This window comes from Zootoca vivipara, chromosome 5 (assembly GCF_963506605.1).
Source record: "Zootoca vivipara chromosome 5, rZooViv1.1, whole genome shotgun sequence".
In the NCBI taxonomy this organism is placed as follows: Eukaryota; Metazoa; Chordata; class Lepidosauria; order Squamata; family Lacertidae; genus Zootoca; species Zootoca vivipara.
Window position 1 is genome coordinate 21,277,861 of NC_083280.1, and position 12,679 is coordinate 21,290,539.

A 12,679-nucleotide genomic window follows, 5' to 3' on the forward strand; every position below is an offset into this window, starting at 1 on the left:
TTGCATAGATGTCCTCTGTACTGTTTTTTGAAAGGTCGTCGGGTTTTGTCCATAATCCCTTGCACATGCAATTGATATCTGGATGGAAAATGAAGATGGTATTTGGCTTTGGCTCTTATTTACAAGAAGAGAGAGAAGAGTTTGAAACAGGAGAATAAGAAGAAGCTGCCATAATGTATTGTTTAGCTGCCTTTTGCAAATTCACGTAATTGTGGGCTATGGCACTGACTCTGCAGGGGTAATGATTTGTGCATGCTCTGTCCTGTCAGCCTTTGCCCTTTAAAAATATCCCTGCTTCAAAGCAATTGCAATTTCAAAGATGGCAAAGAATTCTGTTTCAAAGCAAAGCAAAAGATTTCTGGTCAAAGCTATTAGCCTTTAATTGGGGTTCATGCACATGACCAGCATGGATTTTTTAAAAAAATATTTGAAGTAAATCTTAACTACCACTACCTATAATTTTCTTTAGAAAAAGAAAAACTGCACACACACACACACACACACACACAACCCTAACTTTAAATTGCAAAATTGAAATCAAGCAAGGAGAGATGCTTTCTAAAACTTTCATTGACAGAAAAGATCCAGTTACAGGTAGGTAGCCGTGTTGGTCTGACGTAGTTGAAACAAAATAAAAAAATTCCTTCCAGCAGCACCTTGTTGTTGTTGTTGTTGTTTAGTCGTTTAGTCGTGTCCGACTCTTCGTGACCCCATGGACCATAGCACGCCAGGCACTCCTGTCTTGCACTGCCTCCCGCAGTTTGGTCAAACTCATGTTCGTAGCTTCGAGAACACTGTCCAACCATCTCGTCCTCTGTCGTCCCCTTCTCCTAGTGCCCTCAATCTTTCCCAACATCAGGGTCTTTTCCAAGGATTCTTCTCTTCTCATGAGGTGGCCAAAGTATTGGAGCCTCAGCTTCACGATCTGTCCTTCCAGGGAGCACTCAGAGCTGATTTCCTTAAGAATGGATAGGTTTGATCTTCTTGCAGTCCATGGGACTCTCAAGAGTCTCCTCCAGCACCATAATTACTAAGTTTTTATTTTGGTATGAGCTTTCGTGTGCATGTATCTGAAGAAGTGTGCATGCACACGAAAGCTCATACCAAAATAAAAACTTAGTTGGTCTTTAAGGTGCTGCTGGAAGGAATTTTTTTTTATTTTGTTTAGAAAAGATCCAGGAAACATGAAGACCAGGAAATAGCAACTTTAATCTGAATGAGGCTAAACTGCTGTAGGACTGACCATCACATTCAAAAATAATAATTTAAGTCCTCCCAATGTCCCCACAAATTGAACAAAAATGTTATAAGTAAAAAATATTTTTCTACAAACAAGAGACTCCTTTTGTGTCCAGAGCTGCTTGCTTACATAAAAACACAGTGAAATAAACAGCAGCAAACAGCAAAACTGCTCAGGGAACAAGCATACTTCTAATGCCATGTTGGGACATTTTTGAAGCAATCCTCACTCCTCCAATTCTAACTTTCCAGCTGTGCTGGAAAGGCCTCATGACAAGAGATGGGAGTAGAAGCATTCGACGTGGGACTGAATTTAAAGCAATCAGATCAAGTCACATGTTTTTTCTGCTTAGAAAAAGTTTGGGTGAGGTTTCCTTTGAAGAGAAGTTTAAAATAGGACAAGGAAATAATGTCTGGCTTTGAGTTTTTGAGAGGGGGGGATAAAAAAAAAATCCTTTGCATTCTTATTGAGAGGACTGAAGTATCTTTGGAAATCTCAGTGAAAGAGATTTCATTATATTTGCTGCTAAACATTTGACTGAGTTCCATGAGTTAGTAGCAGTAGTAGCTGCTGCTACCAGGCCCAAGACAAGGATGTAGTAGTTGTAGTAGAACGCAGGTGGTGCTGTGGTCAACCACTGAGCCTCTTGCCGATCAGAAGGTTGGCAGTTCAAATCCCCGCAACGGAGTGAGCCTCCGTTGCTCTGTCCCAGCTCTTGCCAACCTACCGGTAGCAGTTCAAAAGCATGCCAGTGCAAGTAGATAAATAGGGAAATGGCATTTCCATGCACTCTGGCTTCCATCACGGTGTTCCATTTTGCCAGAAGCGGTTTAGTCATCCAGGGGTCCTTTACCCTTTTTTACCTTTACTAGCATACAAAGCCTTGAATGGCTTGGGACACGAAGTGCTTACCTTCCCCAGCATCAACCATTTCAGGACCTACAGCAGTGGAAGCTCTGTTGGTGGAGTGAGTATTGCCTGGTTGGCACTGACCTATGGCAGAGCTTCCTCAGTGGCATTTCCCTGTTTGTGGAAATCACCCCTGGTGCGTTGTGTCCCCCTCTCTCGTGATTATTAGCATCCAGGAGGAATTAAAAAACTTTCCTATTCACCCATGCATTTAATGAGTAAATCTAGGAATCTGAAGGATACTGTTCTCTGCAACCTTGCAAGTTCTAGTTGTGAACCTGCCATTTAATTTTTTAAAAGATATGTTCTTTATTGTTTTCATTTTATTTTCCTACTTTGTTGTTTTCCATCCTGGGCTCCTTTGGGAGGAAGGGTAGGACAGAAGTCCAATAAATAAAATAGTACGGTAGTAGTTTTATCATAATTTTAAAATCTATCCTGCCCTTTCTTCAAAAAGCATCCATTTCTACTCCACTCCTTCATTTTATCCTGCAAAGTAGGTTAGACTGAGAGATAATGAGCTGACCATGGTCACCCAGTAAACTTTACATCTGAGCAAAAATTTGACCAAGGATTGTCCATCTCCTAGTTTAATATAGCATGCTAATATGCTAAGCCTTGTTCAACATTCACCACCCTTGCTCTTAACCGTATGGGGTGTTGTAGGGGTTGTATCTGAGCATAGGACATTGGGAGAGAAGCTTCCTCACTTATTTCCTGCTGCTTTCAGCTCAAAAACACACACATCCCAGTGATGCTTTGACCTGCTAGATTTTCCCTTTAACTTTGGGTAAAATATATAGATAGCAAAGCAGCATGGGGAGAGGGATTTGGAGCTGAAAAGCGACTAGAGTGGAAAGGTCTCACAATCTTCCCTTCCTTACTCCCCGATCCACAGCCTACCCAAGCTCATTTTGGCTTTTAAACAATGCAGAAAGTTGAGGGTGGCACTCTGCGTAATATGTAGTTTGGGCTTTAGAGACACAGCACTTGACTGAGGGAACCACCAAGAGAGGAAAGTGCTTAGGAAAGTGAAATCCTTCTTGGCCAGAATTCTAATACATCATGCAAAATTTCCCAACAATATTAAACATGCATGCAGCAACAGCAAGTGCTATTGCTCTCAAATCATATTATGAGCAGGACAAGGGCTCATAAGAAAGATGCACAAGTTTGTCCTGTTGCTCACTTTCTGTAAAAATATGTGCTGAGTCTCCTTATCGCTACAGCCCTCTCGTTTTTGCAGAACTGGAGCATGCTAATCCCTCGTGGAAAACTTTGGAAGCTCTTTCCACCTCTCTGTTTGCCAGCTGAGCTTCTGAAGAGTGGGCTTTGTGTCTTTTTTAAACGAAAAAAACCTTCATGGCTATTTTCTCTTGCTGGGAATTCCCTGATGCTGAGGAAGCAGGGGGAAGCCTATCACAAGCTGGCTATCGCTGAAATTGGTTGCATATCTTCATCCTACGAAAGACGAGCCAAAACTAGAGCCAAAAGACAGAGCCAAGCTGAAAGCAGAAAACTTGTCGGTTTCAATGCAGTTCAACTTCAATTATGTACAAAGCTACAAACAGAATGCTGGAAGGGGAGCTGACCCTCCCCTCCCCTCCCTCCCCTCCCACTTCACCTCCCTCCAAATGGAGTCATTTCCAGTCACTGTTAGAGCCCAGCAGTGAGGCTGTTAGGGCCAGACTTTTTGGCGGAAGTCTGGGCCTGTAAGCAGCAGCATGAGCAGGAGGATACCCAATCCTAATCAGGTGTATTGCTTTCACTGTGACTTACTTCCAAGTAAGGAAGTCTGGGATTGCAGCCTTAGTCCCATTGATTTCTAGAGTATTCACTTAAGTGTTTTGTGCTTTATAGGGTAACTAGGCCCAGAGAAGGGCAGTGCCAAAGAATGCTCCAACTACTGCACAATTGCGCTCATTTCACACGCTAGCAAGGTTATGCTTAAAATTCTACAAGGCAGGTTTAGGCAGTATGTGGACCGAGAACTCCCAGAAGTGCAAGCTGGATTTCGAAGGGGCAGAGAAACCAGAGACCAAATAGCCAACATGCGCTGGATTATGGAGAAAGCTAGAGAGTTCCAGAAAAACGTCTACTTCTGCTTCATTGACTATGCAAAAGCCTTTGACTGTGTCCACCACAGCAAACTATGGCAAGTTCTTAAAGAAATGGGAGTGCCTGATCACCTCATCTGTCTCCTGAGAAATCTCTATGTGGGACAAGAAGCTACAGTTAGAACTGGATATGGAACAACAGATTGGTTCAAAATTGGGAAAGGAGTACGACAAGGTTGTATATTGTCTCCCTGCTTATTTAACTTATATGCAGAATTCATCATGCAAAAGGCTGATTAGATGATTCCCAAACCGGAATTAAGATTGCCAGAAGAAATATCAACAACCTCAGATATGCAGATGACACAACCTTGAGGGCAGAAAACGAGGAGGAATTAAAGAACCTTTTAATGAGGGTGAAAGAGGAGAGCGCAAAATATGGTCTGAAGCTCAACATCAAAAAAACCAAGATCATGGCCACTGGTCCCATCACCTCCTGGCAAATAGAAGGGGAAGAAATGGAGGCAGTGAGAGATTTTACTTTCTTGGGCTCCTTGATCACTGCAGATGGTGACAGCAGTCACGAATATAAAAGACGCCTGCTTCTTGGGAGAAAAGCAATGACAAACCTAGACAGCATCTTAAAAAGCAGAGACATCACCTTGCCGACAAAGGTCCGTATAGTTAAAGCTATGGTTTTCCCAGTAGTGATGTATGGAAGTGAGAGCTGGACCATAAAGAAGGCTGATCGCCGAAGAATTGATGCTTTTGAATTATGGTGCTGGAGGAGACTCTTGAGAGTCCCATGGACTGCTAGAAGATCAAACCTATCCATTCTTAAGGAAATCAGCCCTGAGTGCTCCCTGGAAGGACAGATCGTGAAGCTGAGGCTCCAATACTTTGGCCACCTCATGAGAAGAGAAGAATCCTTGGAAAAGACCCTGATGTTGGGAAAGATTGAGGGCACTAGGAGAAGGGGACGACAGAGGACAAGATGGTTGGACAGTGTTCTCGAAGCTACGAACATGAGTTTGACCACACTGCGGGAGGCAGTGCAAGACAGGAGTGCCTGGCGTGCTATGGTCCATGGGGTCACGAAGAGTCGGACACGACTAAACGACTAAACAACAACAACAACAGGCCCAGAGAGTTTCAGGTGCGATGAGATACAATTTTCATGTAAGCTCTCCAAGAGATCATCTGGACTACATCAAAGATTTTGCAAAGATTAGATCTGTACCTATGTTCTTCTGATATGAATCTGATCTCCCCCACTCCCTGTGGTTTGTACAGCTTTTGCCGTCAGTCTGCAGGGATGCGTGAATATGTGCACTGCAGGTATGGAGGCAATCATGCAGACAGTGAGGCGTGTACGGTCTGCATGCCAGTATTAATGCTGTCAGCGTGAAGTTCTTTGGTCCCACATCATTCCTGCTTCTAGGGTTACCAATTTCTGCACCTCCTCATAGTGCTGTAGAAACACACTGCTGTTTACGAAGGATATTGACAAGCTAGAACGTGTGCTGAGCAGGGCCACCAAGATGACGAAGGGTCTGGAAAGCAAGCCTTACCAGGAACGGTTGAGAGAGCGGAGTATGCTTAACCTGGGGAAGAGAAGACTGAGAAGTGATATAATAGTCATCTTCAAACACCGGAAAGGCTGTTACATGGAAGATGGAGCAAGCTTGCTTCCTGTTGCTCCAGAGTGTAGGACCTAAACCAGTGGATTCAAATTACAGGAGGGGAAATTCTAAATATGCATTAGGAAGAGCTTTCTGGTGATAAGAGCTGTTTGACAGTGGAAACCTCAGAAGGTGATGGACTCTCCTCCATTGGTGGTTTTTTAACAGAGGTTGGATGGCCGTATGTCAGAGATTCTTTAGCTATGATTCCTGCATTTCAAGGGATTGAACTAGAATGACCCTTGGGACCCCCTACCGACTCTACAAGTCTATGATTCTATGGAATTGGGAAGACACCAAGTACTAGATACATCTTACCAGTCCATGTAGCCAGACTGGGAACTTGGACTTTCAACAAATTCCTCACCAAAGACTCCCAAGTACCGTACTTTTCTGTCTATAAGACAGATGTCCTCTATTTTGGAGGACTAATTTAAGAAAATGGGGGGGGGATATGGCATGGAATTGTTGAGCACTACTCTATGCACTACCCATGTATAAGACAACCCCCACTTTTTAGCATGGTTTTTAAAGGGGAAAACATAGCCGTACACGGAAAAGTACGGTAAGCTTAGCAGTCATGGGATCAAATGACATGTCCTCTTACAGATCAGTAACTGTTTAAAGAACAAGACGTACAGAGCAGGTATCACTTGATATTTCTCACAGAGGAGGAACCCGTAGGTACACTCAAGAATTTCAGTTGAGACTGATGCCTTTAAACTTATTTTAACATATTGGCTGTGATTCCTGGAAGACCTGCTCCCTGCCTTGCAGGCCTTTTCCCACCTGGGGAAAGGGGTTGAAAATAAAACTACCGATATCATAATGGGCATTGTACAAATCTATAGTTTGTGCTTGGAACACTGTGTACAATCCTAGTCACCATACCTCAAAAATAATCTAATAGAAAAGGTCCAATTAAAACATCTTGGGCTTTTTAGCTTGGAAAGAGAACATGATTGGGGTATATAAAGCTATGCATGGTGTGGAGAAAGTAGATGGGGAGAAGTTTTTCTTCCTCTCATATAATACTAGACTGTGGGGACATCCAATGAAGCTGAATGTGGGAAGATTCAGAACAGGAAAAATGAAGTACTGTACAGCCGTACCTTGGATCCCGAACGCCCTGGAACTCGGACAAATTGGATCCCGAGCGCTGCAAACCCAGAAGTGATTTTTTCCCAGTTTGCAAACTTTTTTTAGAACCCGAACGCCCGATGGGGCTTCCGCGGCTTCTGATTGGCTGCAAGAGCTTGGTTTTTGGAACATTTTATTCAGCACACAATCGAAGCATGAAATGCACCACCACAAAATGTAGTGATACCCACTAACTTAAAGGTAAAGGTAAAGGGACCCCTGACCGTTAGGTCCAGTGATGTGGACGACTCTGGCATTGTGGCGCTCATCTTGCTTTGCTGGCTGAGGGAGCTGGCATACAGCTTCCGGGTCATGTGGCCAGCATGACTAAGCCGCTTCTGGTGAACCAGAGCAGCACACAGAAATGCCGTTTACCTTCCTGCCGGAGCAGTGCCTATTTATCTACTTGCACTTTTGAACTGCTAGGTTGGCAGGAGCAGGGACTGAGCAACAGGAGCTCACCCCGTCGCGGGGATTCGAACCACCGACCTTCTGATCGGCAAGCCCTAGGCTCTGTGATTTAACCCACAGTGCCACCTGCGTCCCTACCCACTAACTTAGGTGGTTTTAAAAGAGAATTAGGCAAATCCATGGTTACTACCTATGACTGCTGTGTACTACTGCCAATGTCAGAGACCGTATGCCTTTACATGCCAGCTGTTGCAAATTACAAGTGGGAAGAGTGCTGTGGGGCTCAGGTCTTGCTGTGGTATTCCAAGAGTTATTTGTTTGACCACTGTAAGAACAGGATGCTGGGCTAGATGGGCCTTTAGTCTGATCCAGGTCTCTTCTTAAGTTTTTATGGCATGAATTATTTGTACTCCATTGGCTTCAGTTGTGGAATGCCAATTTTGCAGCTCAAGCAAGGTCTTCCGGGGGGGGAAAGACCTTTTAATGGAAAATGGAACATGAAAAGGCAAATTAATAAACAGCAAAGGAAACTTGCAAATGGTGATTTAATAAATCTGGGCTTTTTGTGTTTTTATTTTAATTTACAACTAGTCCATCCTATCATAATAAAGCATGTCAACTGCACTCCTCTGTTACATTTCATCAGAGACAGCCAGATGTTTTGTATCAGTCAGAGAAATTTAGAATGCTGGGCAGTCTGGTTAAAGAAACTGCTCTTTGCTGGGGATTTTTTTTAAAAAAGGCTTCATTTTACCCTAGCCAATTGAAATAGCATTTTTAAACATTTGTCACAACTACTCAGGAGGTAGGGAAGACCTTATCCATCCTGTCTATCAGTTATTTGGCATAGTTCCCTCAACCTGGACGTATGCCAGCTTTCGCTGTAGCTTTCAAAATGCACATGGATGCTCCGAAGGGATTTAAAAAATGGATTGTGCTTTGTACCAAAGACTAGTGAGGATGCAGTTTTGCATTGCCCATCACTTGATGCCCAAGTCTGCATAATGCTAAACCGTGATTTGTTAAACTAGGACTTTTTCCTATCCCACCTACGTGGAGTGCCGTTTCCCTGATGGAAATCTCCTCCCGAGCTATTATGAAATGTCTACAAGAAAAACCAGTGCATTAGATGGACGTTACTGTTATTAAGATATTGTGAGGAAAGAGTTAAGCACCTCTGCCAGATCCAGGCTGGAGGCTCATGCAACTGCTTTGTCAGCCAAAGAGAAACATATTTGGAAAGCCAGGCATGGATTTCCCACAGCACATCTGCCTTGGTCCGGAATAATTTGTTGAAACAAGAATGGCCAAAAGGCACGTGGTTCTACTGAGGTTAAACAGGCCTAGTCCTGTAAGCTGCTCAGTTAGGAGACTGCTGGGAACCATGTGTAAGCTTCCTTGAGCTCCTTGGAGGAAGAATCAGGTATCGGTGTGATTAAGAGGCAGCATGGGGGGAAGTGGGTTCAGATTGCCTTCCAGTTATGAAGCTTTCTGGTTGACCTTGGGCCAGTCACCATTGCTTGGCTTCACCTAACCTGAAGGGAAAAGACAGGTTTACCCAAGGTTTGAGAGGACCACCTACCTCCTAGCATAGTTGTGAGCACTAAATGGACACAGAGAAACATACATGCTATCCTGAGCACAACCCACCTGTCAATTAAGGCAAGAAACATGAGCTGGGGCACAGCCGCTAGTATAAAATAAACAAAATACAAGGATGAAATTCAATTTATCATATTGTCAATCATGCACAGCAAGTGTTTTATTATGCAGCTACCTGACAACAATAGCCTGTTACAGTATTCTTAAACTGAAATCCTATGCAACACTTTCTTGGGAATTAGTCACATCAAACTCAATGAAATTTACTTCTGAGTAAATACATGCACAGGTGATGTATTAAGTTAGATATATTTTTAAAAATTGCTGGTGCTAAATACTGGTGTGAGGTTCTTCTCTCCCCCACCCCACCCCCCGCTCCTTTTTCTTTCTCTCTCTACTTCCACTCATGTAAATTTGAAGTTTACAAAATCAGCAAATTTCTCTGGCAAAAGAACATACCCCAGTGACTTCAGTGAAAGGGTTTATGACTTGTATAATTGTAACAGACTGCAGAATATGGCCAAATCAGTGCATATGGTTTAAACAGAGTCTTTTTTTAAAAAAAAAGAAAACAGAAATTAGCTAGCAAAGAATGTTGTGTTGTACTCTTCAGTATGCACATACCGCAGAAAATATTTTTATAACGTAGTTCAAATATTCTGGTAAGTAAAATGTTTCCAGATGTATTTATTTCCTAACAGATTTCCGGTCAATTGTTTCATGGATATTTATGAAAGTACATAGGCTTTTTAAACAAACACGGCAACCTCCTTGCGATTCATTTAGAAATCATTTGTGTTAGCTCATGCTGTCATTTGTGAAGGAAATCTTACTCTGTGTCTTTTAAGGCGTCAACAAAATCTAGGTAACAGTTCCCCTAAAGGGGGAAGAAGAGAAAACTCTGAACAAGTTTCTTGTGGGAGGTAAAATGGCATTTCTGTTTTGTCATCAAGCTGAGAGATCTTGTTTAATAAAATTCAGCTGTTACAAGAAAGGAATTTCTGACTAAACATTCAGAAAAAGAGCTGTTCGACAGTGGAACAGTCTCCCTTGGGAGGTGGTGGACTCTCCTTCCTTGGAGATTTTTAAGCAGAGGTTGGATGGCCATCTGTCATGGATGCTTTAGCTGAGATTCCTGCATTGCAGGGGGTTGGACTAGATGATCCTTGGGTCCCTTCCAACTGATTCTAAGAATTTAGCTTCAAAATAATTGTTTTTCTGTGTTAGTATTAGAACATCCTAAAGGAGACGTGTTCATCACTAGATGCCAGATAGCCCAGCAAACAACAGCATGGATCCACTGCAGTCCACAATGACATCTTCACTTTAGCCTATCATTAGTACAAAAGTGAAGACTATTCAGTTTGGACTACTCTGCAACACTGAGGATCTCTAAAATAATCACTGTGGGGCAGGGCTGAGAAGCTATTTTCAAATGGGGGGCCACAGGAGAATCACTTTCCAGGCGATCAGACATAGTGCTAGGTCTGCACTCTGTACAGCTTTTTTTGATTTCATTAGTCAATCACGAAAACGTTGACTGGAGTAGTTACAGAACAGCACATAGCATAATTGCTATATTAAACGAGACTGAGGGCTTGAATCCATTGCTTATAAACTTTTACTTTCAGTTCCCATTGCTAGAAGTACTTAACCTTATTACTTTTTATTTTGCAGGTAATAAACTGCACATCAGTCAAATCTGTTCCTAACAGAGTTGGTGTCTCTCCCCCCCCCCCAATTTTATTTTTTGTTACTTGCCTAGGATCTGGACCATGTGCGGATACATCTGGAAGAAGTGAGGTTCTTTGATTTATTTGGTTACAGCGAGGAAGCAGGGGCTTGGCAGTGTTTCATGTGTAACAACCCTGAAAAAGCAACAGGTAACAAGAGTTTTTCCTGTAGTAGTGAGATACACAAGTAATAATGTTCAGATTCTGACAGTGCTGAATTAGGCGACCATGAATATGAATTAGGCGACCAAACCATTAATGTCTGTAATGAATGTGTGTGTGCAAATGGAGAGTCACTTACAGCTGCAATCCTAAAACACATTTAAAAGAGATCTCATTGAATTCAATAGGACTTTCCAAGGACAGCTGCTTAGAATTTCACTGTGTGCTGCATCTCAGCAGAATGTTTTGGTGGAAATTCACCAAATCAGGAAGCCAGTACTGTACTTCTTAATTCGAAGGGCAAACCACAAATCTGCGTGCCACATCATCAAGGTGCTGGAGTATTCACATGGGGAGAATTGTGGTAAAGAAAACCCCAGCATTAATATACACAAATATAATGCAATACTGACCGTACCCAATGGGTGCTCATCAATGGCTCCTCTTCATCCTGGAGAGTAGTGACTAGTGGGGTGCCACAGGGTTCTGTCTTGGGCCCAGTCTTATTCAACATCTTTATCAGTGACTTGAATGATGGGCTTGAGGGCATCCTGAGCAAGTTTGCAGGTGACACCAAATTGGGAGGGGTGGCTAATACCCCAGAGGACAGGATCACACTTCAAAATGACCTTAACAGATTAGACAACAGGGCCAAAGCAAACAAGATGAATTTTAACAAGGAGAAATGTAAAGTACTACACTTGGGTAAAAAAATATGAAAGGCACAAATACAGGGTGGGTGACATCTGGCTTGAGAGCAGTACGTGTGAAAAGGATCTAGGAGTCTTCGTAGACCACAGACTTGACATGAGTCAGCAGTGTGATGCAGCAGCTAAAAAAGCTAATGCAATTCTGGGCTGCATCAGTAGGAGTATATCATCTAGATCAGGCATCCCCAAACTTCGGCCCTCCAGATGTTTTGGACTACAATTCCCATCATCCCTGACCACTGGTCCTGCTATCTAGGGATCCATGGGAGTTGTAGGCCAAAACATCTGGAGGGCCGCAGTTTGGGGGTGCCTGATCTAGATCAAGGGAAGTAATAGTACCACTATATTCTGCTCTGGTCAGACCTCACCTGGAGTACAGTGTCCAATTCTGGGCACCACAGTTCAAGAAGGATACTGACAAGCTGGAACGTGTCCAGAAGAGGGTAACGAAAATGGTCAAAGGTCTGGAAATGATGCCTTATGAGGAACGGCTTAGGGAGCTGGGCATGTTTAGCCTGGAGAAGAGAAGGTTAAGGGGTGATGTGATAGCCATGTTCAAATATATAAAAGGATGTCATATAGAGGAGGGAGAAAGGTTGTTTTCTGCTGCTCCAGAGAAGTGGACACGGAGCAATGGATTCAAACTACAAGAAAGAAGATTCCACCTAAACATTAGGAAGAACTTCCTGACAGTAAGAGCTGTTCGGCAGTGGAATTTTCTGCCAAGGAATGTGGTGGAGTCTCCTCCTTTGGGGGTCTTTAAGCAGAGGCTTGACAGCCATCTGTCAGGAATGCTTTGATGGTGTTTCCTGCTTGGCAGGGGGTTGGACTGGATGGCCCTTGTGGTCTCTTCCAACTCTAGGATTCTATGATTCTACTTTATCTCTCTATAGCAGGGATGGGGAACCTTTGGCCCTCCAGATGCTGCCGGAAGTAGTGGGCTAAATTACTGGAGGATTTTAACTAGTGTACATATGCTAGTGTACCTATCCACGTTTCATGTGTCCATTTAAAAATATTGAAGCTAATGAAA

General features: G+C 43.1%; 1 protein-coding gene across 3 annotated transcripts in view; it reads left to right on the forward strand.

Annotated features, from left to right (window-relative positions):
* The window catches only part of VEPH1 (ventricular zone expressed PH domain containing 1), a 162,520-nt gene that overhangs the window by 106,000 nt on the left and 43,841 nt on the right, over positions 1-12,679 (forward strand). For all 3 annotated transcript variants that reach the window (XM_060274450.1, XM_035133536.2, XM_060274451.1), the window contains exon 12: positions 10,807-10,924. In XM_060274450.1, coding sequence (XP_060130433.1) covers positions 10,807-10,924 — 118 coding nt within the window. The remainder of the gene's footprint in view (positions 1-10,806; positions 10,925-12,679) is intronic.